At 39.4% G+C, this 27178-nt stretch overlaps 3 protein-coding genes and 1 long non-coding RNA gene across 12 annotated transcripts in view; 2 read left to right on the forward strand and 2 right to left on the reverse strand.

Annotated features, from left to right (window-relative positions):
• Nucleotides 1-5759, forward strand: part of LOC115444450 — a 365866-nt gene extending 360107 nt beyond the window's left edge. For 4 of the 5 annotated variants that reach the window (XM_037446463.1, XM_037446478.1, XM_037446470.1 and 1 more), the window contains 6 exons: nucleotides 403-596; nucleotides 1289-1440; nucleotides 1921-2125; nucleotides 2475-2636; nucleotides 3077-3174; nucleotides 3335-5759. In XM_037446463.1, coding sequence (XP_037302360.1) covers nucleotides 403-596; nucleotides 1289-1440; nucleotides 1921-2125; nucleotides 2475-2636; nucleotides 3077-3174; nucleotides 3335-3575 — 1052 coding nt within the window. In that variant the 3' untranslated portion in view covers nucleotides 3576-5759. The remainder of the gene's footprint in view (nucleotides 1-402; nucleotides 597-1288; nucleotides 1441-1920; nucleotides 2126-2474; nucleotides 2637-3076; nucleotides 3175-3334) is intronic. The other variant, XM_037446477.1, reaches the window with a different exon arrangement.
• On the reverse strand, nucleotides 2836-6974 carry LOC119192727. Its single transcript, XR_005113738.1, has 2 exons — nucleotides 6807-6974; nucleotides 2836-3578 (listed from the first exon to the last, which is right to left on the reverse strand). It is a non-coding gene; the product is annotated as an uncharacterized LOC119192727 (long non-coding RNA).
• Nucleotides 6975-7918: 944 nt separating this feature from the next.
• LOC115444444 (serine-arginine protein 55) lies at nucleotides 7919-18748 on the forward strand. Of its 5 annotated transcripts, XM_030170218.2 has the most exons (11): nucleotides 7919-8125; nucleotides 10065-10193; nucleotides 10276-10346; nucleotides 11443-11538; nucleotides 13055-13139; nucleotides 14944-15017; nucleotides 15346-15528; nucleotides 15964-16026; nucleotides 16501-16536; nucleotides 16808-16963; nucleotides 17713-18748. In XM_030170218.2, exons 2-11 carry the CDS (start codon nucleotides 10068-10070, stop codon nucleotides 17936-17938), a joined length of 1116 nt encoding a protein of 371 aa, XP_030026078.1. In that variant the 5' UTR covers nucleotides 7919-8125; nucleotides 10065-10067; the 3' UTR covers nucleotides 17939-18748. The 5 variants fall into 5 exon arrangements, with proteins under 5 accessions (XP_030026078.1, XP_037302043.1, XP_037302037.1 ...); XM_037446140.1 differs by lacking the exon at nucleotides 16501-16536 and having other exon boundaries at nucleotides 7920-8125; XM_037446146.1 differs by lacking the exons at nucleotides 16501-16536; nucleotides 16808-16963.
• Nucleotides 18749-20815: 2067 nt separating this feature from the next.
• LOC115444451 (neurogenic locus protein delta) overlaps nucleotides 20816-27178 on the reverse strand; it is a 32781-nt gene continuing 26418 nt past the window's right edge. Inside the window, exons 5-7 of the mRNA XM_030170233.1 lie at nucleotides 24886-24946; nucleotides 23358-24728; nucleotides 20816-23162 (exon numbers count right to left, since the gene is read on the reverse strand). Coding sequence (XP_030026093.1) covers nucleotides 23069-23162; nucleotides 23358-24728; nucleotides 24886-24946 — 1526 coding nt within the window. The 3' untranslated portion in view covers nucleotides 20816-23068. The remainder of the gene's footprint in view (nucleotides 23163-23357; nucleotides 24729-24885; nucleotides 24947-27178) is intronic.

Consider the following 27178-nt stretch of genomic DNA (forward strand, 5'->3'; position numbering starts at 1 on the left):
GCCAAGCGTTGACGAGACGGATATGCGTTGCATAACTTCATTGGCATTGAATCTTTATGTAGGTGTTGTATGAATACTCCTACATACATTCCTTTATTATGTAGATTTGTTTATTAATAGTCCTAAATAAATGTACATTCTAAAAATTCCTCAATGCCGAAATATTGTTTTTAGTTGAGCAACTCGGGCTAGTAACCTTATTGCGGCAGACCATGATGAATTATTACGAGTAAATAATAAATATCATACATGCCAAAAGCCTTAATAAAAATACTGTAATTTGAAACACAATTTTCTTTATAATTTTCAATAAACCTGAACTAAAATTATTAGAAACTAATCTAGATCTAATGCATGTGTATTTTTAAGTATCTAACCCAAAAACAATTTGACTAAATAAAGCCCCGTTCACACCAGCGGTTTCGGCGCGATGGTCGGCGTTGCGCGTTGCAGCGACCCGCCGCGGCGGCGCTCGCCGTCTGCGCCGCGAGATGGCAGCACTGCGCGAGACGCTGGATGACGTTTGCGAGCCAGGAGATTGTGCCCCACAGCCGCATACAAGGGCCCAGCTGCATCGCAGGATTGAGGAGTTGAAGGTATATTGATATTCTGTCTACAATATATTTGTAACTCTATGGTTCCATGGCAGTTTTTTTTGTTGGTTATTTTTGCGAGCTTGCAGTTTATTAATTTATTAATTCAAATATTTACGTTTCATTTATGAATTATGCCACCAAAATATATAAACACCAAATATCACCACAAGCACGTACAACTGCTATTATAACTTTATTGGTTAGCTACTAATGTCAGCAGAATCATCTATCCACTGAAGCGAATTGGGCCAACGTAATGAGTTACGGCGCTAATGCATGTAGGGTAACGATGTCGTGTCATCATATCTGATGCATCAACAATTTAGCTTGGTTACTGACGAAATACTAAACTAGCTAGAAGAATTTTCCACGGTACTTGCAGGCAGATTTAATAATTTGATCGAAGTTCGTGAACCGGTTAGGTAATGAGAATTATAAGTATGAATGAATACAGTTCAGGGTAAATATATTTAAACTCTCATGATTAACATAAGTTCCTCTGAAACCTCATAGAGAACTATTTATTTATGGATAGCAACTAAAAACATAGATTAAATGGTTGTGCTCGGAGCAACTAATTAAAATTTCATTACTATTAAAATGGTGAATGTATAGGGAACAAACAGACAAACATATTTTTTATTATATTTAGCTATATAAATTGCTTTATAAACTTCAATATCCTTCCACAGGACCGTCTTTCCCGCCTGCTGGAATGCAAAGTGTCGATGCTGAAGCTGACTGTGTCGGTGCGTCGTGCGCTTGTTGAGATGGAGTCTGACGACAGCGGACTGGCGGCCGATTTGGCGGCGTTGCTGGCTGCATGGGATGATGCGCATCAAAGGTTTGTGTGGACATGGCTTTATAATTTTGCGATAACATTTATTTCCCAAGCTAATATTTTAAATAATATGGTAAATGTGTTATGTCAGTGCGAACGGCGCTTTCTAATTTTGTGTTAATGTCTCTACATAATGAAGATGTGTGAATCTGTTTTTTTACCTATTCATGGGTTGATTACAAAGGCCAATAATTAAAATAAGATGAATTTAATTGTTTTGATAAATACGTTACGCAACCATCACAATGCACTAATGCTAATTTTGTAATTTTGTAGTTGCTACTAAGTATGTATCGTCGTTTAAATAATTCTATGATAAAAAATAGTCATTTTCGAACTGCATATAATATTTTATCTAGATTTAATTTTTAACATTTTTATCGAAAAAAGACTTTTACACGTATATCTATGCCAGAAAAACTAATTATTTATAGAAGAAACTTTTCAGTCTCCAATTTTATGCAACTAAATATCATCCTACAGGACCTCAAACGAGCTCCTATCGCTGGAAAAGGCAGTGTGCGCGTGGGCAGAGTGGGAGAGCGCGCTGCGCGAGCTACAGGGTGCTCTGCGCGGGGACCTCGCCACGCTCGAGTCGCTGCGGGACCGCGGTACCAACGTCGCCGATCAGAACGAAGTGGCCGCTCAGATTAAACAGCTGGCAGCCTCGCTGGTTGAGAAGAAGAAGGTATGTTGATCATGATCAATAAATACAATATTATAATTACAGTAGAAAGCGGTTATAACGACTCCGGTTATAGCGACACATCGGTTATAACGACTAAATAGTAAGGTCTTTTTAAATGAATGCATATAAAAAGCGTATCGTTTATACCGACTATCGGATATAGTGCCCAGATTCAGTGATCCCTTCGATGTCGCTATAACCGGTTTTCACTATAGTCACTAGACAACGACACATGTTGGCGATTGGCATATTTATTGGTGTGGTCATCAATGCGCCAATCATTTGTTATGATCTGACATGCCCTGGTTTTGTGATAGATAATATTAAAGTCAATTATCTGTGTTTGCAGGGCAGTTCAACGTGCGATTCGCTGTCCGACTCGGGTATCTCCGACGGCGACAGCGAGGGCGTGGGGCGACGCGCGCGCCGCCTCAGTGCGTTGAGAGAGCTCGCGCGCCGCCTGCAGGCTGCGCTTGCGCCTAACTCGCCCGCGCATAAAGCTATCGCGAAGGTAAGGAGCTGTATATAAGAGAGCAAGTTGAGAGTGGTATATGGAGTAACAGAGACAAAGAAACACTTTTAAGTGGTAAACTATGTCCAGAAGTTAGGGGCGAGACAAGGTCATCGCAAAGGTAAGAGTAGGATGAGGAAGGTATAAGCTGTGGAGGTGGTCTGTGGTGTAGTCAAGACGATGAAGAAAAGAAACCACATTTAAGTGCTAGATGCACATAAGGTCAAGCTTTATTCTATAGAATTAAAGGTAGCGACGTATGATGTGCAGATTGACCGTGGATACATACTGTGGCCTGTCCGGGTAGACAAGAGCCTGTGTTGGAAGGTTAAAAGTTAATGTAGAGTTAAATGGTGTTAAAGTTATTGAGCTTAGGCATAGGATTCGATTCGACATGAAGTTTTAAAACTATTTCATTAATGACAAATCCGCTTTTGCAGCGCATGGAGCAGACGGAGAACGAAGTCCGCATACTGCAGGAGTCGTGTCGCGCTCTCGTCGAGCAAAGCATTCCAGATCTTAAGATCGACGAGGACACGTAAGACAAAAATATTTATTCTCATAAAATGTTATTTGAGTTTAGATATCCCTTTTTTGGAACATCCTGTATTTTAAAACCATTTTTGTTTAGATCTACTAACAATATTACGATAATTTGAATTGACTTTAATAGCTAACGGAATCATTTTTTCGAACAGCGATAACAGCATAGCAACAGTCGCCGGGAACAAGACGAATCCCGGAGACCCGGACTACAGTCCCCGCGGAGGCTGGGTGTGGCGAGTTCTGCGCTCTTCCCTCCCGATCCAGCTATGCCTGGTCGCCCTCCTGCTGGCCGCCTGGCTCGTCGAACGGCCCAGGTGCTGCGATGCCCTCAACTCCTTCGCTCAAAGCCTGACCCCACAGCTGCGCTACGTACGTGGACCTCCCCCGGTCTGAAAACTTAATGGATTCAGCATTATATTGAGCATCGTTAGCTACATGATTAGCTTGAAAAGAACTTCACTGGTGGTGAGGATAAAGCACATTATTGTGCATTCGACATGATTGAAGAATTAAAGCACGTATGTGCCTTCTGAAGTTTGTGTTGACTTTGAGAAAGTCTGTACGGAGTGGGTATTCTGTACCCAAACGGGATTGCGTAAAGCAATATTTTTATTATTAAGGGTTTTGAAGATTTGACGCAAGCGGGAGTGATTTTGACATACTAACATATCTTTACAATATGTACCTTAAAAACCCAAAAAATACGTGTGGAGTTTCGATTTGCGAATGACAAGAATAACTGACTTAGAGAAAATAAAATAGAATAACAGACTTCCATCTAGATTTGCTCATAAGGAAAGTTCAAATGAAAAAGTGTTCCAAAAAAAATAATAATCATCTGTATCAGATGAAGTTCAAAGTAGTTAGTCTATGATTTTAAGTATAACAATACTTACTAACAATTGACAAACGATTTATAAGTTTGTACTTAGCGTAGAAGCATGAATATGTTAGTACAATTATTTGATAGGTTACATTTATTAATGTGTGAGAGGTGTAGCAATTTTTCGATTACATACAATATTTTTTGAATTTTTGTAAAATCTTGTGCCTCTAGTATAACCTCAAAATATAGATCAACGACATTTTGGACTTGTAGCCTTACTATATTAAATAAGACTGATAAAAAAATAGGGACATCTTCCATAATTCCCCCACTAATTAAATATTTGAATGTAACAAATATAGCCATATGTAGTTTTTGTCTGTGTTGTCCTACGCTAATTTTGAATTAGTAAACCATAAATATGTACCTATTATATAAATCTTCATTATTATACTGAATGAAACTGACACCCATTTAATGGGATTTTTTGTTTTCCTATCTCATACAGATGCTATTAGTTGATTATGAATCAATTTTATATTGTAGTCTTACTTTACAAATATCTCTTTAGCAACACTATTATTTTCCGAAGTAGATTTTCAGTGATTTTTAAGTAATTTTTAGTGATGCCAGCTTTTATATTTCTTTTTTAACGCTGGCAACTAGCTGAAATATTATCTATTTTACTTATGATCGTATCGAATATTTGTAATATTATATTTATTATAATTAATATGAATTCATGATAACAATTACCATTGAATGAATATGTGCCTGATTATTATTTTTATTCATTGTTATGTGTTTATTAATTTGTTTATTTTAACGGCTTTGTTCACACTGGTGCATTTTGCTATCGATTACAGCAAGAATACAATTGAAAGATCCTAAAATAACATTAGCCCCTAATAAAAATTTATCAAATGTTTACAATTAAACATTATAGTTCAGTTATTGGCTATTGAAAAAACCTTGGGGGTAACAATTAAGTTTTCTAATACGAAATATAAATCTCAATAATTTTAAGCTGAAATCAAAAGAAACATGAACCAATGTGAACAAAGCTGTATGGCGACATAATTATCATAGTGACTTGTTGAATGTTTTTATCGAATCAAACATATATCAATACACTTCATTAATTATTCTGAGAAATTGTGTAGTGATAAACAGTTGTCCAGCATACAAATACTTTACTGTTTCTAAAGGCAATGTTGTTCGCCTTCCTGAACGGTATAAAAGTATATAAAATGCAAAAGGAATTCAATTTAAACTGCCGAAGTGTGAATGTGTGCGTGATTATTATTTGAATGCACGTTTTAATGCTATAGATAGGTACACTAACTATAGTATTCTAGTTGCTAAGTCATTGAAATTTCGCTGTGGTTTTATTGCAATGTGGCATAAAAGTATTTTGAATTTTTACTAAAGAGTAATTTTTATTATCTCGTGTGGTAGTATTATTATATTGTGTAGCTGGCCACACTGAGGAATTTTATGAAAAACAAAACCACAGGGAAAGTTGTTCAACATTCTATAATCAATTTAAGGCAATTAATGCCGCCGTAGTGTGTCATATTTCTTTTAATTTTATACTTTTTAATTTTAACTCTATAATTGAAAGAAAATAGACATGCTAATATTGTGCATTTAATTTTTCGTTCTTCGGCAAGGTTGTGAAAGCATTATAAAATGAACGATAGCATAAAGGCATGATGGCTTTGGAATGGAAATAAACATTTTTAAACATACAAAATTGTTTTATTTTTTAATTATGACGTTTTCCCTAAAACATAAAATGACCCTACTAATAAAATAATAAGTGTGTGAACAAATTTTGTTAAATTCGTGCGTTTTTCGAATGGATCTTGCTCATGGTATTCATTTTTTATTTGATTAAATTTTAAAAGAACTGCAACTTCCAAACTTTGTCGAATTAATTCTCATGTAAGAAAAATTTTAAGGCATAAATGATCAATAGGTGATGTGATATAACCATTTTACTTTTCATTGTTTCATACATCACATACAAGACTACCTAATGGAATCGGGAACTTATGCGACCTTATAGGTGGCACAATACCGACACAGGAGCCACAGTATGGATAAAAATAAGGAACTTGTCCGACATTTGCTTTTATATGCACCTAGGTTTTGATCGCGGCTTCGCCCGCGTGCAGTTTTCCGAGAAAAAAGTCTCGCTTTATATTATCCCGGAATAGAAAGCTTAACCTAACCTATAACATTCTCAGGGTTCGAAACTATCTCCATACCAAATTTCATAAAAATCCTTTCGGTAGATTTAGAAAAAATTTATAACAAACAGACAGAAAAGAGGACTTTTAGAAAAAATATAAAATATGGGTTCCGGCCGATTGTATTTTTGGCGCATTTTATATAATCATGGAATATAGTACCCACCGTTCTTAGAAACATAACCCCAACAGATGACACAGCTTTTGTCGTGCACATTCCCTTAAGCAAGTTTGTCGGGAATGAAATGAGTCTCCCAGGATTAAATTTTTTGCGAGCAATACTTATATCGATAAAAAAAGTTCGCCTTGTAGGTATCTACCACATTATTCGAAGAATATAGGTATACCTAGGGTATAAGATCGAAACATGTGCTGTAGTTGTGCCTCTGCACATTTGAGGATATAGAGGTGCGTGTAAGAAAATTAAAATTAAGTATCCCAAACTATCACCCTTTGAGAAACAAAAGTGTCCACTTACTTTAAATTTACGAGGCACTACAGAATCCCATAAACTTTAATGATAATAATATAAATTAAACTTACCCATCACAAATATCGAGATTTGCGGGATAAATGTAAGAGCATTAGAATAGTGTAGAAAGACTGATCTTTAGCATGAAATATTGAATACAAAGACATTATAAAGTTAGTTATAGACGGAACATCGAGGCTAACTCTTTGCTCCAGAAATTATTACCATGGTCATAAGTCGCTGTCTTATTTGAAGTACCTGTGTCAATACAAAAATAATATATTTACAGAAAATATGCTAATATAAATACACATTAAAAACGTGCAAATCATGATATGGAAAAATATGAACTAAGTAAGTAAGTATTTTACTATTTCATCATTACATGTTTTGCTATTTAACGGCAGATTGAGTAATCATCGGATAAGTGCAAAGTTTTTGTATGACAATCTTCTCAATGTCCGCTCTATATAATCTTAGAACTCTTTGAATGAATATTACCGTATAGTATAGAACAGGACATGTTGACAAATAATGTAGAGTTAAAATTACCCAAGCTTTTTGAGTGCTTTTGAGTATGTAATGGCTTGCAATACACATATTATGCATTTATAAAAACTATTGTCGTGGGTATAAAATAGACAAATGTTTAAGATTTATTTATAAGTTTGTTACATAATGATACAAAACTAAATACATAATAATATGTGTATAGTTAAACAACGCCACCATTTTTTTTGGTCGCGCCAATAAACACGGTTAGCGCGTCCTTTTGAAATGGGTATTATGGGTATTTTCATTCAAAGTATTAATCTTACGGCTCTCAATATTGCACTTTTGAGTCCGTCTTACAAAGAATATAAAATGGTGGTATTTATAGCCATTCTTAATTCTCGTACACTATTTTTATTAGATCTACTTTATTTAATAAGGCACCACGCAAAACTTTGAAGTCTATAAATCAAGCCTAAATGATAATATTATTAATTTTATAAACTTTCACAATACATAATATTATAAAGGATAATAAAGTTGGGCAAGCGTAAAATATATAAACTCAACAAAATATGACTAGTAATATTTGTACCATTTGGTGTTTGTGGAATTTTTTTATTATTTTTTGGTCGAACTCTGTGCTATAAAATAATTAATAATTAGACCCTAATTTTTAAGGTTTATGGCAATTGTCATTATTGGAAAATCGAAGTGGCGTCTGGCAACATTAACCAATTTCATTTCCGGTATTTGCCAGGCAAGCGTGCACGTGTCAGAGCCGCAACTTTTAAGCAAAATTTAAGAATTAAATGAGTTATTTTTTATTATAATAGTGAGAAAACAAGTCAAGAAGCATTATTTATAAATTTAATACTAATTTGAAGCGTATTTTAAGGTAAGTCAATGCTAATTTTGTAATTTAGTTTTACAATGCCGCCATGTTGTTGCGTGATGATAAGCTTTCGAATGGCGTGGTATTTTTTTTTTCAAAAATCGTTCAAATCTTAATTTTTTGGAGGCTTGAAATTTAAAATCACGTATGAACATCAATTTTCATTATTTTATATAAGGCATCTAGGTACTCGCCAATTATACTGGTCATTTTTCCAAACCTTCAAAATTTATTGCGTTCTATTTTTCCATGCGGTATTAATTTCATTCCTAGCTGTACATGCGCATCGAGCATCTGCAACTGCAATTACAGGTATTTAATCTATAGGTGCGTATAACCTAAAAATCAATAAACGCGCGCAGTCATGGAAGACCCTTGGTTTTCTAAGAGCCGGCATACAAAGCCCAGATTAACCATGGTAATCTACAAATAACAAACCAAAAAGACATTAAAAATTGATTAAAATGTGTTTGTGTAGTACATGTGCTAGTGGTTGTTGACTGGCCGAAACCCACGTGGTTATTTTGAGCCAAAGAATCTTCCACGCTCAAGTCTCATGGAGTCCAATATGCAGTTTTTATATCTCCTAAACCTGCGTTTATCACTACCCCTTATCATTGTTAATCATCGGGATCTATTTCCCTAATTTAGAGTATCATCATTTATTAGTAATCTCATTTAACCATAGTATATTATGTATTAAAGTAATATAGTGTAAATAGAATTCCCATCGGACATGCGACCTCTCAATCATAAATTCTAGTCGGTGTAATTGGTATAAAACAGCAATAATTGAAAATGTCTAATGTTAATCGACATTATCTAAGTAATTGTTAACATATGGTTTGTTTTCCAAACATCCATTATATAACCTTGTTATTATTAATATTGCAAACTGATTATGCAAACCTGATTGCAGGTAATATTTATCTTAATTTTTACTTGTGTAAGTCCATTTCCAAGATATATAAATAAAATATAGGAAATAGGGAGAAAGCAACTTCTTAATACAGAGTAGAGCTTCAAAATATGTTAACATAAGAAAATTCAAACCAAAAAAAATCTCTGTTCTATGCTTATCTGAACTTTCCATAGTATAATTTAAGTTTTAACTAATTCTAAAAATATCAACTTCAACTATCGTAAATCTTCAACACTAGTCTAAAGTATGCTTCCATAAGCCATGCATTAATTAATTTTCAACAACCAAGAGAACTCATGGACCTTTCATTGTCTGAAGTCATAAAGTGCGGCTACAGTAACTTCAGGAGTCCCAAAAGATTGATGATAGTGTTTGAATATGTAATAATAAATTAACATCTATTTAAGAATTGGTAAATACAGTGCCCACTCCCAACGCAGTGTCTTCATTCTAATAATGATGAGCACATTTTCACAGTGGGTATAGTAAAGCTCTTCTAAAACACATGCAGATTTCATTAATAAATTTGTGTGCACCTAAGTTTTGCTACATTCAAGCAATAAATTGTACTAACATATTCAATAGTGAGAAAATTTGCAATAAAATTTACCAAATGTGTATTTATCTATAAGTATTAATTATTTTTCTTGAACAAATAACAACTATTGTAAATTTACTCGACACACAATTAACATTTAATGATAATCTATGAATATTAATGAGCTTAATTAAGTTTAATTTGTTGGAAAACATTACAAAATAAAAAAAAAAAAATTTTTGTTTAACTTCTAGTTTGCTCCGAAGGTTATATTAACCATACATACAAACTCACGGTCTGTATACTTCACAATACATGCTTAATGTGTCTGTTTCAACTTGTATAAAAATATGATGTCCAATGAAATACCAGCAAATTTACTTACTGTTGAATGTATTAACACAATGTAACTATCTTAATAAAAAATGTTACACACATCTTTCATTGTGGTTCCTAATCTTAATATTTTCATTTCCCCTCAGGAGATGGTTGGGTCGCGCGTATATGTTGGCGGTCTGCCATTTGGAGTCAGGGAGAGGGATTTGGAGAAGTTCTTCAAAGGTTTCGGCAGAATCAGAGATATTCTTATCAAAAATGGATATGGGTTTGTGGTAGGTTCACTAATTAATATTCAGTGAAACCTGAAAATTTCTGAATTTTTATAGATGGTTACATTTATATTTTGTTCTGCAGGAATTTGAAGATTACAGAGATGCAGATGACGCTGTGTATGAGTTAAATGGAAAAGATTTACTCGGAGAAAGGTAAGAATCAAATTTAATAGTATATAGTTACATTTTAGTTCTCAATGTATTTAATTTTGCTTTTAATCATAGAATTTTTTTAACAATTAATTAATTTTCTTTATCAGCCGGCTCCACATTTGTATGAGTTGTATGGAGAACGGATAAATTGATGTATGGAATGCATGGTACATATTGTATGAGTCTTTGGCTTCTGTGGTTTAATTATAATTTCAATGTTCCATGTTGTCCTTCAGTAAAAAATATTATTTTGTTATCTTTTACAAATTGTTGATAACAGCTTATCAATTGACAAGGTCTGAGTTATTGTATAATTTTATAATTATGTGTGTAGAATTGTAGATGTTTTTTATTCAAAATTTAATATTAAGATTATTTTTATTCTCTATATTTTCCTGCTATAAATCTCAGATCTTGTATGCTAACTAATTGGTATTTAGACAATCTACCTAAATTTGAAAAAAAAAACTTGTTAATATCCCTCATGAATTGGCAAATCATAATAGAATCCTTATTGTTATTAAATTTGTAGTTTTCTCAAAGCTACCTAAAACGATTATTTAAGATCTAATTTGTAATGTGTTGATATTCCAAGCTAAAAATTCGCTGTCATCCCTATACCTTCCAAGTCGGCACCCTCGATTGATGAGCTCTTCATTAGTGAGCGGTGTGCGTGAGGATATGAATGTTGTATAAGTACGGGCAGCGCTCATAGCACCGGAACAGGGTTGCCAGAAGCTCCGAAATACTGTAAAGGGAACTGTTCAGTTTGTTGTTTGGCTGAATGTGGACAGAAGAAATCATTTATATAATTATCTTAAACTAATTGTGCTAGAGTTGTAGGGAGGTGCAAATGTATATTTGAGAATGATACAAAACATTTTGTTAATAATCGTCCACATTGAGTCTAGATTGAGCAACACCCTTTCCTACACAGTGCGTGGTGCAATGTCCCGAATTTGACAAAAATGGTGACGCGTCAAGTTTGATATGATACATACAAATCGATTCTTATTATGTTTTGTCTAGATAGTAAATAAAAAATTGAATACATAATGCGCATTCTGGTGACCCTATTGGACCGCGTGTGCCGCAGGGTGGTGGTGGAGCCGGCGCGGGGCATCGACCGCAGCGCGGACCGCTACCGGCGCGACCGCTACTACGAGCGCGACCGCGGCCGGTCGCGATACGAGTGAGTCGTCAGCCGTCAGTCTGTTGTAGGGTGTCGGTGGAGCGCGCGCGAGGCGTGCCGCGCGGCTCCGACCGCTGGCGCTGTCGCGACGCGCCGCCGCGCCGCGCGCCCCTCGCCACCCCCGCGCCCGCCGCACCACGCGACACGTCTGTACTCACACCACACCACACTACCACGGGACGCATGAACTAATGTGGATTTAGCTACCACAAACACCCCCCATGAAACATACAGGAACACTCGCAAGTTACTCGACTGTAAATATTGTACACTCAACACATGCATACTGAGGTTTTTATTTTTGTGATAATTTGATTGATTTCTTACACTCAAAAGCATGAAGTCTTCGACCACCGTTTCACCATTCCTTTAGTCTGAGCACAAAACTGAAGACGCACACACTTTCACAATTTTTATTACACATAATTTTAATTAGACACCATTTTCATACAACAATGACCATAAACTATAGTCTAGAAATAATTAATGAATGTTTTAACCCTAATAAGAAACATTACCACTAGGTTAAAACATATAAGTTTATTCCCTTATTAATATAAGCAGTAAAACGTTTTAGATGACAGCTGATTTGCTACTTTCATTAGCTCACTTAAAACACTTATTTCTTAGATACACTATTTAGTTGTAATTTGAATATTAGTATTATTTTTTTACATTGCAGGTACATGTGAGTACTGAGATTTACATAAATCTTGAAGTTTGTTGTTTTGTAGTATCCAGTACTAAACACTTTACTATGTATGTACTGGTTTAAATTTTGATGCATAAACATTATTTACTTAAAACATTAATAGTATTCGTCAGATAGGGTTGAAAACATTTCATGGGATATGCTAAGTACTCTAAGTGCATGTGTCCTAATACTAACAAGTGGCTCTTGTACATCCAAAAAATAACTGCTTAGAATCATGAAGATAATGAATTCCACCTAGTTATGTTTATTAAATGTCCAATTCCAAAATGATGGTATATCAAATAAAATTATGCATTCTGAAATTAAGAACGAACACAAAACCTGATGGTAAGTACAGTGTAGACAAATTATAATGACTAATAGGAGATATTTTGTCCTGATGATTAACAAAATTACACCTGCTGTTATACTAAATTTATATTATGCAAACTGTGGCTATGTTAAGAATAAGAAGAATCTTCAATATGATAATCAGATCTTTTTTGAACCCCTAAGGTGTTGTAGAAGTAAACCTCCCATGAATTTATTTCAATATGAAATTGTTTCTAAAGTTATGGTAAATAAATGCACACAGAAATCCGATTTGCAATTATTAACCCTGAACTCTGCTATTGAAAAGGAGTCTTATGTTCTTTCTCATTCAGTTGGTAGTATAAAAACACTACCAAACAACTTACACCCCAATACCAGTCGACATGACAATTTATTGATGATTCATTAATTTATTTATTAAGTTCATATATCAACTCTACTACGCCTACAAATAGAACTATATTTTAACTATGCATTTTTCTTTCACAGTGACTACAATTATAGATACGGACCGCCAACGCGCACCGAGTACCGGCTGATAGTAGAGAATCTGTCTAGCCGCATTAGCTGGCAGGTAAGAATCTGACGGGGACACACGGTCTATCATCACCACATGCAACATCAATCAGGGCTCTGGAGTGTAACGTGAGGGACACACGGGCGCGTAGCCAACCTGACTAGCGTGCAATAACATCACTTGACTGACCAACCCACGGAAACTTGAAGCAATTGGACCAGCAAGATGGAAGAATGAGAATGGAATTACCGATTTGGAATACTTGAAGTTCAATGCCACTGGACGTTTGGATTTGTGCCATACAATACCCTTGGAGAGGACGCGAGATTCCAATGAAGTGTCGGAGCTGACCGCCATGTGCTGAAGACGCGCGGACCGTACGGAACTTGGACCACCACGAACCATTAGCCACTCACATCTACTCGCTTTACTAATGAAAACACGGTCTGTTTTCAATTTGTTGTCAAACAGTAGTATACCACTTGTGTTTATAATACAAATTAACAAGACATTACTGAATTTATTCAATTAAATTAGCAGTGCATTTAACATTCATTAATTCTAAAATTGATATGTACAAACTTACTTACGAGCTTATAGAATAATTTTTAAAAACAACAGAAGGTGGCCAGTGCCCTCGATGTGCCTAGCGCTGTGTGAGATGTGGTCTGAGGCGATGTTAGGAGGTATCGGTCCGGAGGTGCCGCAGCCGATGTGTGGCCCCCTCGCCCCCGCACGCCCCCCGCTCGCCCCCTGCCCGCCGCCGCCCGCCCTCCCGCGGCCCAACAAGGTAAAGTCGACAGGGGGGCACACAAGACAGGAGGCGTAACACGTTATGTGCAACACTCCCATTTTACTTCATTATTTTCATGATTTTTTTTTTTCTATTTTTTTTGTATTGTGTTCACAACAACAAAAGATTCAACTTAGCTGTTGTGTACATTGTTACAATTTGGTTCTTTTTGGTACGGCAGCCTTTCGTGAGCGGTAACTTGGTAGGTATTATTGTTTACTATCGACTGGGGCTATGACTGAAGTATGCAAGGACCGACATCCACCTGGACAGATGTCTGAAGATGGAACCCACGCGCGTTTCTGGCGAGGAGTCAGTGGCATGAGATGAAAGGAAAATAAGCAATTGCAGTTGGAGCAAATTTTGAGGCAATATATGGAATCCTTTTGGATGTGGCGAGTGCTGAGATATTTAAGCAAATCACTCATGTTGGACAATTGGCTATACCGGAGTGGCATGACGCTGTATTCACGATAAACAAACATTGGCGATTCCCTAATGTAGGACAATTGGCAAATCGAATGTGGCATGATGTTCCTGATTATTGAATTGGACGTTTTTGGAGGCACAGAAGATGAACTGACAGTTTTGAACTCAACCTTATTGAGGCAAATTATGATGAGAAAATATTAAAATGGCTAATACTCGATCATTGGAGACTCGTAAGAATGTAAGGACATATCGGCAGCCGCGGCGGTGGAATATTTATAACCAAACTAAACATGCATCAAGTTGGCGATGTGAACAGACGGACAAAAACGAGTCGACGTAAACAATAATGACCAACAGGTGACCATTTACGAAACCGCTGCGCATTCGTTAAAAGGCAATTCTTTCACTTTTCATTCTCATCCAACAATATGCGGTAGAGATAGGCTTATAATGAAAACTATATTCGAATGCACATAAAATCTTTTTCAAAAGTCCATTTTGTATGATGATATCGTATTTTTTACCATCTTTCGGGGCTGAAGTACCCTGATGATAAATTAAATTCTGAAGATGACTTTTGGAAAAGATGTTATAATGTGGTATGCTTGGCGATTAACGTGGTTTCTTGGTTTGCAGGACTTGAAAGACTATATGCGTCAGGCTGGCGAAGTTACCTACGCAGATGCACACAAGCAACACAGGAATGAAGGGTTAGTACATTAAATACGAGTTTATGTCGGTTATTCGGATTAATCAAATAAGATCAATAAGTATGCTATCAATAAATATGGTACATATTCGGGGTTTCTATCATTATAGTTCAATAAAAGATATTTAACTAAAATTATAAATTTAGATAAGTAAATACGTTATTTTGTCAGGTCAGGAAATGTACATAGATTTGAAAAGTGATGTAAAGTAAATGAAATTATGAGAAAAACAAATTTTTGATGTGTAATGTTTTGATTCGTATTTTTAGGCGTTAGATCTCCATACTGTAGAAATGCAATATAATAAATAATAATTGTATGTGATCAGCGTGGTGGAGTTCGCGACTCACTCGGACATGCGCGCGGCGATCGAGAAGCTGGACGGCACGGAGCTGAACGGGCGCCGCATCCGCCTGGTGGAGGACCGCCGCTCCTCGCGCCGCCGCACGCGCTCCTCCTCCAGCCGCTCCCGCTCGCGCTCGCGCGACCGCCGCCGCGCCTCGCGCTCCAGGTGACGCACGCACACACTACAGTATACACCGACCAGGCTACTTGTTAACCCTACTTCAACAATGATTCTCGTTTCGATTAATGGTTGGATATATTCAGTCACTTGATGGGAGTAAATTACCTGATGGTAATTTGTAAGTTCGTCACTAATGCATATAAACACGACCACCGGAGATATTATTGTCTACTTTTAGGAATGGAATTATTTTTTAGGGCCAACATAAAATTTTAAGATTTACTTCAGATTAAATTGAAAAATATACTTCAGAAAAAAACTTAAATTAAATTAGGTTAAATGATGATATCGCATTTTTACCATCTTTCGGGGCTGACAGCCCGTGCTGATAAATTTATTCTCTGAAGACCGACTTCATCTAAATTTCAGAAAAATATTAGCGATCGTGACATATTAACGTAGTTCTCCCTGGTCCCACAGGTCAAAATCTCGTCCGAAGAGCAAGAGTCCCGCTCCGAAGTCCCGCTCCAGATCTCGCTCCAAGTGAGTATATCTGAACACGATGTTTACAGTGTTGCTATGCGAATTGATCACAGCTATCATAGCATGTTATCAATATAATTCACGAGTATTTTGACGATTTTACCAGTAAAGTTAGCGTCGGTTAGACATTTAAAATGATTTAAAGTTGAAGCATTGAATCATTTCGCATAGGAATACATTTAAAAGCAATCGAATACGTCTCTTGTATTGTACACAACTCTGATGTATTTCGTTTATCGTAGCACTGATACTCGATTGCTTTTAAACACTTAGCTTACAAATGAAATATGTTAAGCTCTGCTAAATATTTATTGCAATCATCTTTCGAATAATTTCTCCCCCTATATGAATGATATCGTCCACAATTTATTGCATGCAAACAAAAACTTCTTATACAATGCTGGAAGCATACTTATCATTTCTCAAAGTATGCATGGATATGTATAAAATTAACATAGTTATTCATTTGGCTAGGTGTGTTATAACTTGCGCTGAGCAAAATTTAAAAATGTAAGTACTTAGCCATAGTCCTTAAGTAAATTGTAGTATACGCTAGTTGTATTTTTTATTATTATTTTTATGGTTAATGCGAGGCGAAATCAAAACGTTACTATTTTATTTCGTCTCGTATCACTGAAGGCGCATAACTCGGAAAGTATTGTGTAACTAACAATTGCAATTACTATGTAGATAATTGCGTTTGTTGGTCGAAGCTTTTCCTATAGTGGATGTAACTAAACCCACAACTACAATTTTGTGCGTCTGGTGCACGCGCCAATAGGGATCGCAGTCGTTCCAAGTCGCGCTCCCGATCGGCGTCCCGTAGATCCGACCGTCGTTCGGAGTCCAGGCGGTCGCCATCCAGGAAATCCAACGACAGAAATGGTCACCATTCCGCATCCAGGTCTAAATCCCGCTCGCCAAAAGCAGACTCCAAGTAAGTTACTCTGTGCTTTCAATTTATTTGCCTCTGACAATTGTGCATTTTTTGTGAGATTATTTTTCGTACCGCTTTGTAATTTCATTGTTCAAATAATGGTTTATTTCATATTTCACTGTGAATTAACAGAATGCTGTTGATAACAATCCTTTGAACATAACATCATTTCAGAAAGATAATCTCATACACCCGAAGCACAGTCGTCAGGGCACTGAAACAAAGTAACTCCCATTGGCTTTCATTTATTAACAAAATTCATGATAATTCACATTGATTGCACAATGTATTTCAATTTATTAACTCGATCCGTTTTCCTGCATCTCGAAGAGACGTCGCAGTTCAAAGGTGAGCATAAAAGCCGGATATTATAGCTTACTGCTGCACTGCTCGTGTGTACATATTTCTTATAGTTCACGCTTGCGCGCCAATGCGTCGTAGATTAATTATTTCTTAGATTAGATACTATCCCAATATCTCTTTGGTATGTTTCTCCTATTAATTTTTGCCACGGAATATACTTATTGCATGTTTAGTAATTGCGGACTGCAATAGACGCTAAAGCAAGAAATCATTAGTTAATTCTTACTCCATAATAGAAACATGAATAGCGAAATTCATGCTAACTCAAAGTACATGAGTATTGTTTTCATTTGACCAGATTAATTATACACAAAAAAATACAATTATTGTTCTCTTGTTAAGAGTACTAATACTCTTCTTGGTACTAATAAACTTATGTTTCGCAGGGAAAGGTCGCGTTCGCGCAGCAAGGAGGCTTCTCCCAAGCGTGAAGAGGAACGTCGCGCGACCAAGTCCCGTTCGCGTTCGCGGTCACGTTCGCACTCGGGCTCGCGCGACCGCTCCGTGTCGCGGGACCGCTCTGTGTCGCGCTCGCGGTCACGCTCGCCGCGCCAGAACGGCGACGCGCAAGACAGAACCAGCACCGACCGCTCCCCGCGCAGCGGCGACTAGTACCACTACTGTAACGTTAACTTACTGTCTAGGATTTATTGATAGTTTGTACGATCTCGTGACTCGGATGACGCGTGTTTTACTTTAGACTGTTGCTAACATAGCGTTAACAAAATATATTTTTGCAAGGTGCGTGGTTTAGTTTAGCCGTAATTTAAGAAAGCATAATAGATATAGCGTTTCATTTTGTATGTCGAGTGATTGTTCATTATTCCGTCTTAATTTAATATTAAAAAAATGTTTTAATTGCTTATTGTAATGAATAACTGATATCATTTTCAATGTTGGTGCACGTCATTGTGTATATTAGATTTTTCATCGTCGTAAATCACAAATATTGTGATTACGTTCGGCATTTTTTCATCTTCTAATTTAAGACTTACTGATAATTTATTTTGGATGACGCTAAGAAATTCCTATTTTTATATATTTTGTGAAAAACGCGGCCAGTCACGATTGTAATATAAGATTTTTAACGCGCACCGTATTTGCGATTTTTGTCATGTCAATCGATAATTATAATTGTCTTTGACGATCGTCATTGAATAGATGGATATAGTTATTTACTAGTTCAGAGTAGAATGTTCTAAAAATAATGATGGACTGTACTTTTGTCTGAGTTTTTCAAGAATATTTTGTAAATTTTAAGACATTGGTCTTTGTTACATATTTACAATTAAATACTTCAACGGATTCTATGTACTTTTTACCTGATGTTTACAGGTAATAGAAAATAATGACACAACTTTAGGGCAAATATGGTATTTTGTAAATAGTGAATTTATTAACCAAATAAATTAGTTAAGATTTTTTGTTTGCTTTATTTCCCCTATATAGTTCTTGGTTGTGTAATAATAATAAATTTGTTGGGTGGGTACGTAGTAAGACCAGTTACTTTGCCGGGTTCGATCTCCGGACAAGACTGGGTTATGCACGATAAAATGACAATGGCTTACTGTCTGACTAAATAATTTTTCGCTCCTGCCCATCCCTAAAAAGGCAAAAAAGTATAATGCTATCCCCCTTAACTTTTTGAAACAGTTACGAAACTATTCTGTTATATTTCCACATATTGGTATCACTGGCACGTTGAGTCTTAGAAAGCGTCATTTCTTCAACTGAATTCACCACACCAATCAAAGGTGTAGTCAAGTATCGAAGGACTCGTGCAAAATTTAAAATGGTTCCACCGGACGGGAGCTAAAGTTGATTAATATGTTGGTAGGCAAGATGCTTTGTTAGTTTCTACAGGTGGTAACGTAAAACAATAGGGCACTGATTACTGCACCGGCTACGTCTACGGTAGCTACACCTTGACTTAACCTTTTGGGGAATAGTATACACACAAAAGACGACGATGAATCCAGGAAAATATGTAAGTAGTTAGCGGGTACCCTGTAAATCTGCTACATTTACTTCAAGTATCTATAACTTATCTTCGATAACTGCTGTCTTGTGAAGTTGGTTGTTGTAAGTAGAACTTTCACCCGTGTCCGAGAAGCTCGTCTTCATAGTACGGAATTAATTTAATATAATACTGTAAGACACCTAGCAATATTTTAATAAAAAGCAGTAGATACGGAATCTATACTGCACTCGGTTTTCTAAAACAGTGTATTACCGCACACTGATAAATTATAATTATTCTAACAAACTACAATATGAGACGTGAAAGGAGAAGAGCATGGCATTATTTTTAGTAGTATAATATGGTATATTTTATGAACATTCGTTAGAAGATAAATTTTAATAGATGCTAACGCAATACTAAGGCCTTTATAAGCTCAATTTTAGCGTGCCATTAGAAGTATAGCGTATCTACACATTTTTATCGAAAAATCATTGACACCAAGGTTATTTGTACTGTAAGTTGTTAGTTGAAAAAAAAAGGCTGTCGAACCTATCTACTTATCCTGGTATATCTTTAATATGTGAGGGCCCGGCTACGTAGTTACCGAAGAAATGGTCCATTGTTGCCCCAAAGAGCAGTATACATTGCTGTGTTCTAGTTTGAAAGTTTGTAGCCAATAAGTACTTCGCCTGAGATTAGTAATGACGAGCAAATTTAGTAAGTATAACTTTTCTGTAGTTTTAAACTAGGGTCTTTCTTGTACCAAATAAAAGTTCATTTTTATTAAGCGTTGCCTCAATGTTATGAGGATACATGATAGCTATTCTGTATTTTGCAATAAGTTATTATGTTTAAGACTAGTGTAGGTAGAACCTTTTTTTTACTTGAAAAAATCCAACTAATATACTTAAATGTAGAAGTTTATGAAAATGATTAATGTATATTAGAAGTAGATTCAGGAACAGCTGGACGGATTTGGAACTCATAAACACACGTATCCATAATCTCATCATGTGACAGTTTCATCTACAATCTACACGGATTCCATCCTTGTATTATAAATCCTGGTAAAAGCATTCTCTCTAGTCCTCTTTAATATTTCCTATGATACTCGATATGAATTGATAGGAGTATAATTTTTTGTATACTTAACATGTCTCATTTATTACATTATTTTTGCCAACAATTAAAATATAGGCTACGTTTTTATCCCGATAACTTACTCCCGTAGGAAATTATTATTTTTTATCTAATTCTTTAAATTCATGACGCTGGTGTCACACATACATAGAATGGTACAGTGACAGAGTTTTGTAGTGAGAAAGGCTTTTAACGCAGGCAAAGTCACGGATAACAAATTGTGCATTATATTTTATTCAATCGAATTTATGTGTTTGTATCAATGCGATCAATGCATGTTTCAATGTCAATTCACACTTGAAGCGAGTACCTATCGTCTATTCACTATTGTGCTTTTATTCGTTGTATTAATTGTTTCATTGTGGGTATAAATAAAAATACAAAGATATATCTTTTGTAAACAATTGTTTATTAACATTTTATCTCGTTGCATCACTGCACATAATTATACACATTCGTCACACACTCGCTGGCAATGTTATCACCACAATAGCAATACAATATGAATTATTCGGATAGGATCTATCTATGGAATTACGACAGCGGCGGTGCCCTATCATTGAGGATAGCTTTCATTTTTCTTTTGAAATCAACTATGTGAATATACCAAAAGGTAACATTGTAATTATAAGAAAATAGGCAATTAAACTTATCTCATGGACGAAAAATAGAATAAGTAGATAATAAATACACTGTTCGCATGCAAAATTATCTAAGAAAATAGAGAAAAAAATATAAAAAATAAGATTAGATAAAAGCTACTTAGCTAAGAAATGGAATGATTTGAAATTTTATCTTTCAGTATACTCACACGTACAGCTAAATACATTCATGATATCAATAAAAATGGGTCCAAAATACAAATCGAGTCAATTTAGCATTCAGTCAATTGTAAACTTAAGTTCAAAAAATAATAATACAATGATTTAGTTTATAAAAATTAAGACATTTCACAATAATTACAAATGTGTAATAAATAAATTAAAAATACTGTCATTTTATTGTTCGGAATGGAAATCAATAATATTTTATGCACGAGCATCACTAAAATATTCTCAAAAAGAAAAATGAAAGTGGACAGTTTCTGTGATCAATGTTTAAGTACAAAATCATGGTACTGTTCAGTTGAATGTTTGGTTATTACTGTTTTGTTTTAAATTTTACATAATTTAAACTTACATTTTGTCACCTTACAAAATTAAATACAAGAACATTATTATTGATCATCAGTCTATTCATATTTTGATATAAATTTTACAATTTTGTTGATTAACTTTTTTAAACTACGTTCTAGTACACCAGGCAACATAAGAGTAAAGCTATAACTTATGCAATAATATCTACAAATGTTTAAAAAAATGTTATTTAACATAAATTATTTCATAAAGGAGATTCGCGTCTGCGCGGCCGAGGTTCGTGATCGAGTCGAACGTCGGCGGAGCGGAGTCGAATCCGAATAAACAACATCGTGAACTGTACCTATTAAAATAAATAAGTTAAAACAACCAGAGTTTGTGTCCTATGTTGCCTGATGACGCGCATTATATTGTCTCAGTACTTATATGTAATGGAGAATATACTTACAACGCTAAAACTTAATAGTTTTTATACACAATGACTTAGGTTTCGACAATTTGTTTCTTATAAGTACAGAAATTATTTTAACCTATGGACTAAACGTGCGTGATGTTTTGTGTGGCTTGTGCGGGAGGTGCGCGGCCCCGCGTGACGTGCGACATGTTGCGAGACATGCCGACTAGTCGTGCAACATGACGCGCGACATGTCGCGACTCACGGCCGCGCAACCCCCGCGCGCCGCTCAGGAACGTCGAGTGATTGTGCTCACTGAACTACATAACGAGTACAGAAGCTAGAAGAAGGAAAAAATCTACGTCGATTTTCAAGAAAACCTGAACAAGATTTTTACATCCACTACAATAATCATAGGAACAAATGACAATAATTAGTCAATCACAAAAATATATAATCAATGTTAAACTGATGTACGCATCATTCGCGTGATTTTTTTATAAATTAGTCTAAAAAAAATAATCTTATTTTACGCACGGTTTGGTTTCTTACTGGTGCGAGTCTAGAGGGATAGCGTTAGTGGTGTGAAAATCGCAGGGACGGCACGGGCCCGGCGGCGCGGTCGCCAGTCGCCCGGGCCGGCACAGTCGCTGCGAGTCGCGGCGCCGTCGCGCAGTGGACCGACACTGCGCGTGCGCATGCGCACCGTTACCTACAGAGATCGCAGACTGTGGACCGTGGTCCACGGCCCCTCGGCTCGCGCGGTCTCGCCCCCGTCCTGCCACAGCCGAACCGCTGCCTTTTATCAACACTTGTAACTGGTAAGAGGCAGCGGGCCCGCGTCCATGGGTCCGTTGGGGGGTGGCAGGGTGGCGGCTGTGGCGAGTGGGCGACGCTCGCCGATCGGGGGCGCTCGCGATCCGTCGCGCCATTACTATTTACAGGGCGTACGAATCGCACAAATAAATACATCCGAATACTTAAACTAGCCGTCTATACAGGAGTCACTTTACACTTTACGCTATATGTACACGCGGCGCACAGCCTGGTTCGCGAGAGCGTCCGTTGTGAAATAAATAATTTAATGTCCATTGTCGCGTACGTATGCACTACACTTGCGTGGCGAACGTCGGCGGCAGGCAATGGTCGTCTAACACGTACACCCCTCCGCCTTCTAGCGCCCGTTTCACTAGCGATGTATCGCTGTGGAAGAAGAGAAACATTAGTTAGACAATTTGTCAATAAGTAATTTTAACTTCGATAAATGTTTGAAAAGGGATAATAAAGTTATTAAAGATTTGAAGAAAATCATTAAAGCATTTTTTTTTCTTTTAAACACAAAGAAACAAGTATTATAGAGATAAAACAAATGAGTGTAGGGTAGTGTTGAATACTGACCTATTAGGGCAGTATGCGGAGTCCGCGGAGAGCCGCGACAGTCTGGGGTCCAGCGCGGCGAGGAGCCTGGCGTTCTCCGTGTTGAGCGTCTTGCGCTTGCACTCCTCGGCGGCGGCGTTGTGCGCGTTCTGGCTCTCGGGCGCGGGCGCGTCGCACTTGCCCCAGGTGTTGCGGATGACGTGTCCGTGTCCGCCCGCGTTGGCCGCGTTCTGCGCCCGCGCCTCTGCGTCGGCGGCGCTCTGCAGCCGCTTGCGTCGCCGCCGCACGCACACGATCGCCAGCGCCGCCACGCCCGCCATCAGCGGCACCGACACGCACAGCGCCACGATCCACGCCACTTGCTTCCCTGATAGTCTTTCGTCTTCGATCGTTTCGCCGCCCACTCTTCTGAGATGTCCTCCGGCCAGTTTCGAAGCTGCCAAGTCGGTCAAGGATACGGTGCAGGAGCGGCCGCCCCAGCCGTGCGGACAGTTGCAATGGTAGCCGTCGACTCTGTCCTGACACGTGCCGCCGTTCCGGCACGGAGAGGAGGCACACTCGTCGATGTCCAGGCTGCAGTCCTTGCCGGCGAATCCGGGCCGGCAGCGGCACTCGTAGTCGTTGTCGAGCACGAGGCACTCGCCGCCGTTGGCGCAGGGCTTGGTGAGGCAGAAGTTGACGCGCGTCTCGCAGCGCGGGCCGAGGAACCCGGGCGCGCACTGGCACTTCTGTCCGTTGACGAGGTCGACGCAGGTGCCGCCGTGCTCGCACACGATGCCCGCGCAGTCGTCGATGTCGATCTCGCAGCGGTTGCCGCGGAAGCCGACCTTGCAGGTGCACTTGAACCCGTCGCCGGCGCGCGTGCAGGTGGCGCCGTTGCGGCACGGGCTGGCGGCGCAGGGGTCCGCCTCCAGCGCGCAGTCCGTGCCCGCGTACCCCACGGGGCACACGCACACGTAGCCGGCGGGCCGGGGCTCACAGATGCCTCCGTTGCGACAGGGCTGGTCGAAGCAGGTGAGCCGGCGCACCTCGCAGCGCGCGCCCTCGTAGCCCTGCGGACAGGCGCAGGAGAGCTCGCCGCCCTCGTCGGGCACGCACGCGCCGCCGTTGAGGCAGGGCCGCACCGCGCACGAGTGCAGCGACTTCTCGCAGTCGGCGCCGGTGTACTCGGGCGGGCAGACACACGTGTAGCTGCCCTGGCCGGTGTTGTGGCAGGTGCCGCCGTTGCGACACGGCCGGTGGTTGGTGCAGTAGTTGAGGTCCTGGTTGCAGAACAGGCCGCCCCAGCCCTCCTCGCAGATACAGTCCCAGGGGCGCGAGCAGGTGCCGTGCACGCAGCCCGGGTGCCGCTCGCACTTGTCGCACAGCTCGCCCACCCAGCCCGAATGACAACTGCAATACAAGAGAAACACTCGTCAAACAATGGACGTGATAACGAGCCAGAAATTATCCAAGCCCGTCCGCCGCGCGTCCGACAATGACGCGGATGAATGATTTAGAGTCGGAGGGCGGTCGTCGTTTAGCACAAAGGTGTGAAGTGGATACTCACATGCACTCGTCGGGCTTGAGGCAGTGGCCGTGCTCCGCGTCGCAGCCGGGCAGGCATCGCGCTGCAACAAAAAGATAACCTTCATTAGCGAGATGGAAGACAAAGGAACACAGTTGCCCTCTAATGAATATCTTTAATTATGAATACGGGGGAAAACGAGCGATTAATCATTCAGATGGAAATTGATGCGGGGATGCAGTCGGGTCGCGCGTGAACCGGCGCGGAGTCATCCGGCGCGCTCGCGGCCGCCGAGCGCACAAAGAGCGGGCTTCGTTAGCGAGCAGCGCGCGGGCGAGGGCCCCGGGGCGAGGTCGCCTCGCAAATCATTTATCTCCAGCGCCGTATAAACTGCACGCTCGCTTCTTTCCACTTTATAACCTACATAAAATTTTCATTACAGATTTATGATGCGCATTTCCTAGTTATGTTCCGAGGCGGATCTCGTCGTGTCGAAACAGATGTATTTATAAAGGATTGCAGTAGTTTAGAGGAGTATCGAGCACTCGAGTGGGTCGGCTCGGCTGTGATGCACCGCGGGCGTGCAGCGCGCCGCGTAATGCGCGTCGTTAACCTGGGGATTTACGCGCGGAGCGAGCAGCGAGGAGCCCGCAGCCCGCACCCGAACCTCACCCCATCCTTGAACGTTACAATGTGCATAATGTATGCCGAGCCGGGCGCCGGTACGTGTCGGCGCGAATGTGCCGCGCCGCCGCCGCGGTAAAAGCAAACCTGGTAATGTATGATGTTTGATGGAAAAAATTGTGTTTTGAAATAAGACGCTCGCCGTAGTCGTGTCGGTCGGGTGCGCATGGGCAAGTTATCGGAGCGAATACAAAGGGGGCAGATAGCGCGGGGAGTCTAACCGCCGCTCGACCGTTACCGTTCCCCTAACTCGTTAGAAAAATACTAGACGCCATCTTGATCGTAATCGCTATCCGGTCGAATGCAAACGCTCATTCGGTTATTCCAATTCTAAATTGAACGAGGAAGCAATTTGAGCGAAGCCCCGTCTATATCGCAGACATCGCGAGGTATTTTCCGAGCTCAGCGGCGCTCGGGAGCCAAATAAAGGAGATTAGCCTCCCCGCCGCGTTTCCTACTCTCTATTATAGGTTTAAACTCGGACGAGCGCGCACAAAGCCCAATCCGCCGTCGCCGGGGATTCGCAAATCGGCTTAAAACTCACTCCGCCGAATTGGAGAGCTCACTCACTCGCTCTATCGCCGCGCTCGCGCTCTTTATCTCGCAGGAAATTGAAAAAGTATAATCCGCTTTCACGAGAGGTTTACACTTTCGCAAATAAAATAAACGCTCGTTTAAAACAATCGCTTCTCATGACCTTTTCTCGTCCATTACAATAATAAAAGTTTATGGGACGCATAAAGACCGGTGGAAAAAGTATCAGAGAGCGGCTCCGAACGGGCACATCAAAGATGTTCAAGTGCCGGTATTACTGACGGTGGCGCGGCAGCAGGCGCCCACTCGAACTTATCGAGACCCTCGAAAGGTAAAACGGTAGTAAAAATTACACTCCAAAACTAATTCTGGCCGTGAGTGGGCACAAAGTGAGGGTGGAAGCGCCCGCCCGGCCGCGTGCCATCATTTATTACCGAAGTACACAGCGCTATTGATTCGTAATGAAAGCCGGAGTCGCGGCGGCCAAGGTCCCGGCGCCGCCGCGCGACACCTCCGACTGCAGGTAACCCGCGGGACCGCGCTCCCATGCTCGGCAAATATTTGACATCCACATCTGTCTAGCCGAAACGGATATAAGCGCGTGAGATTCGCGACTCGACACAAGTTAATATTCGTGGGAACCGCACTCTCGTTTACAATTAGGCGAAATTAACCGGCCGCGAGTATCCCGCGCGCGACGTTTAACCTATCATTAAAAGTGAGAGCGGGGATAATGCGGGCGCAACATGCGAATCACTTTTCGGGATAGTGAGCCTGCTTTCTCATAACCCGCGGTGCCGTATGACACGGTCAAGTGCGGTGTTTGTTTCGGTGTTCAGTTCTCGTTTAAAGGTGTTTTTGACCCGGTTGGGCGGCGTGTGTGTGCGTGCGGGAACGTGGAGCGTTGTTTTCATTACATTATGGCCGCTTCTCTCGCTTTTACATTTTCGTAATCGCCGATACTAACTGCGCGAGTAGGGCTGTCGATAACATCACGCAGGCATATAACCGTGCAGTACTAATACTACGCCTTAAATCTTATTGTAAATAGTTTTGAGTACATTCGCATCGCGCATGAGTGCAAGAAAGTATTGTATGGTGTAGGTTGGTCCGGAGG

This window comes from Manduca sexta, chromosome 6 (genome assembly GCF_014839805.1).
Source record: "Manduca sexta isolate Smith_Timp_Sample1 chromosome 6, JHU_Msex_v1.0, whole genome shotgun sequence".
Lineage (NCBI taxonomy): Eukaryota > Metazoa > Arthropoda > Insecta > Lepidoptera > Sphingidae > Manduca > Manduca sexta.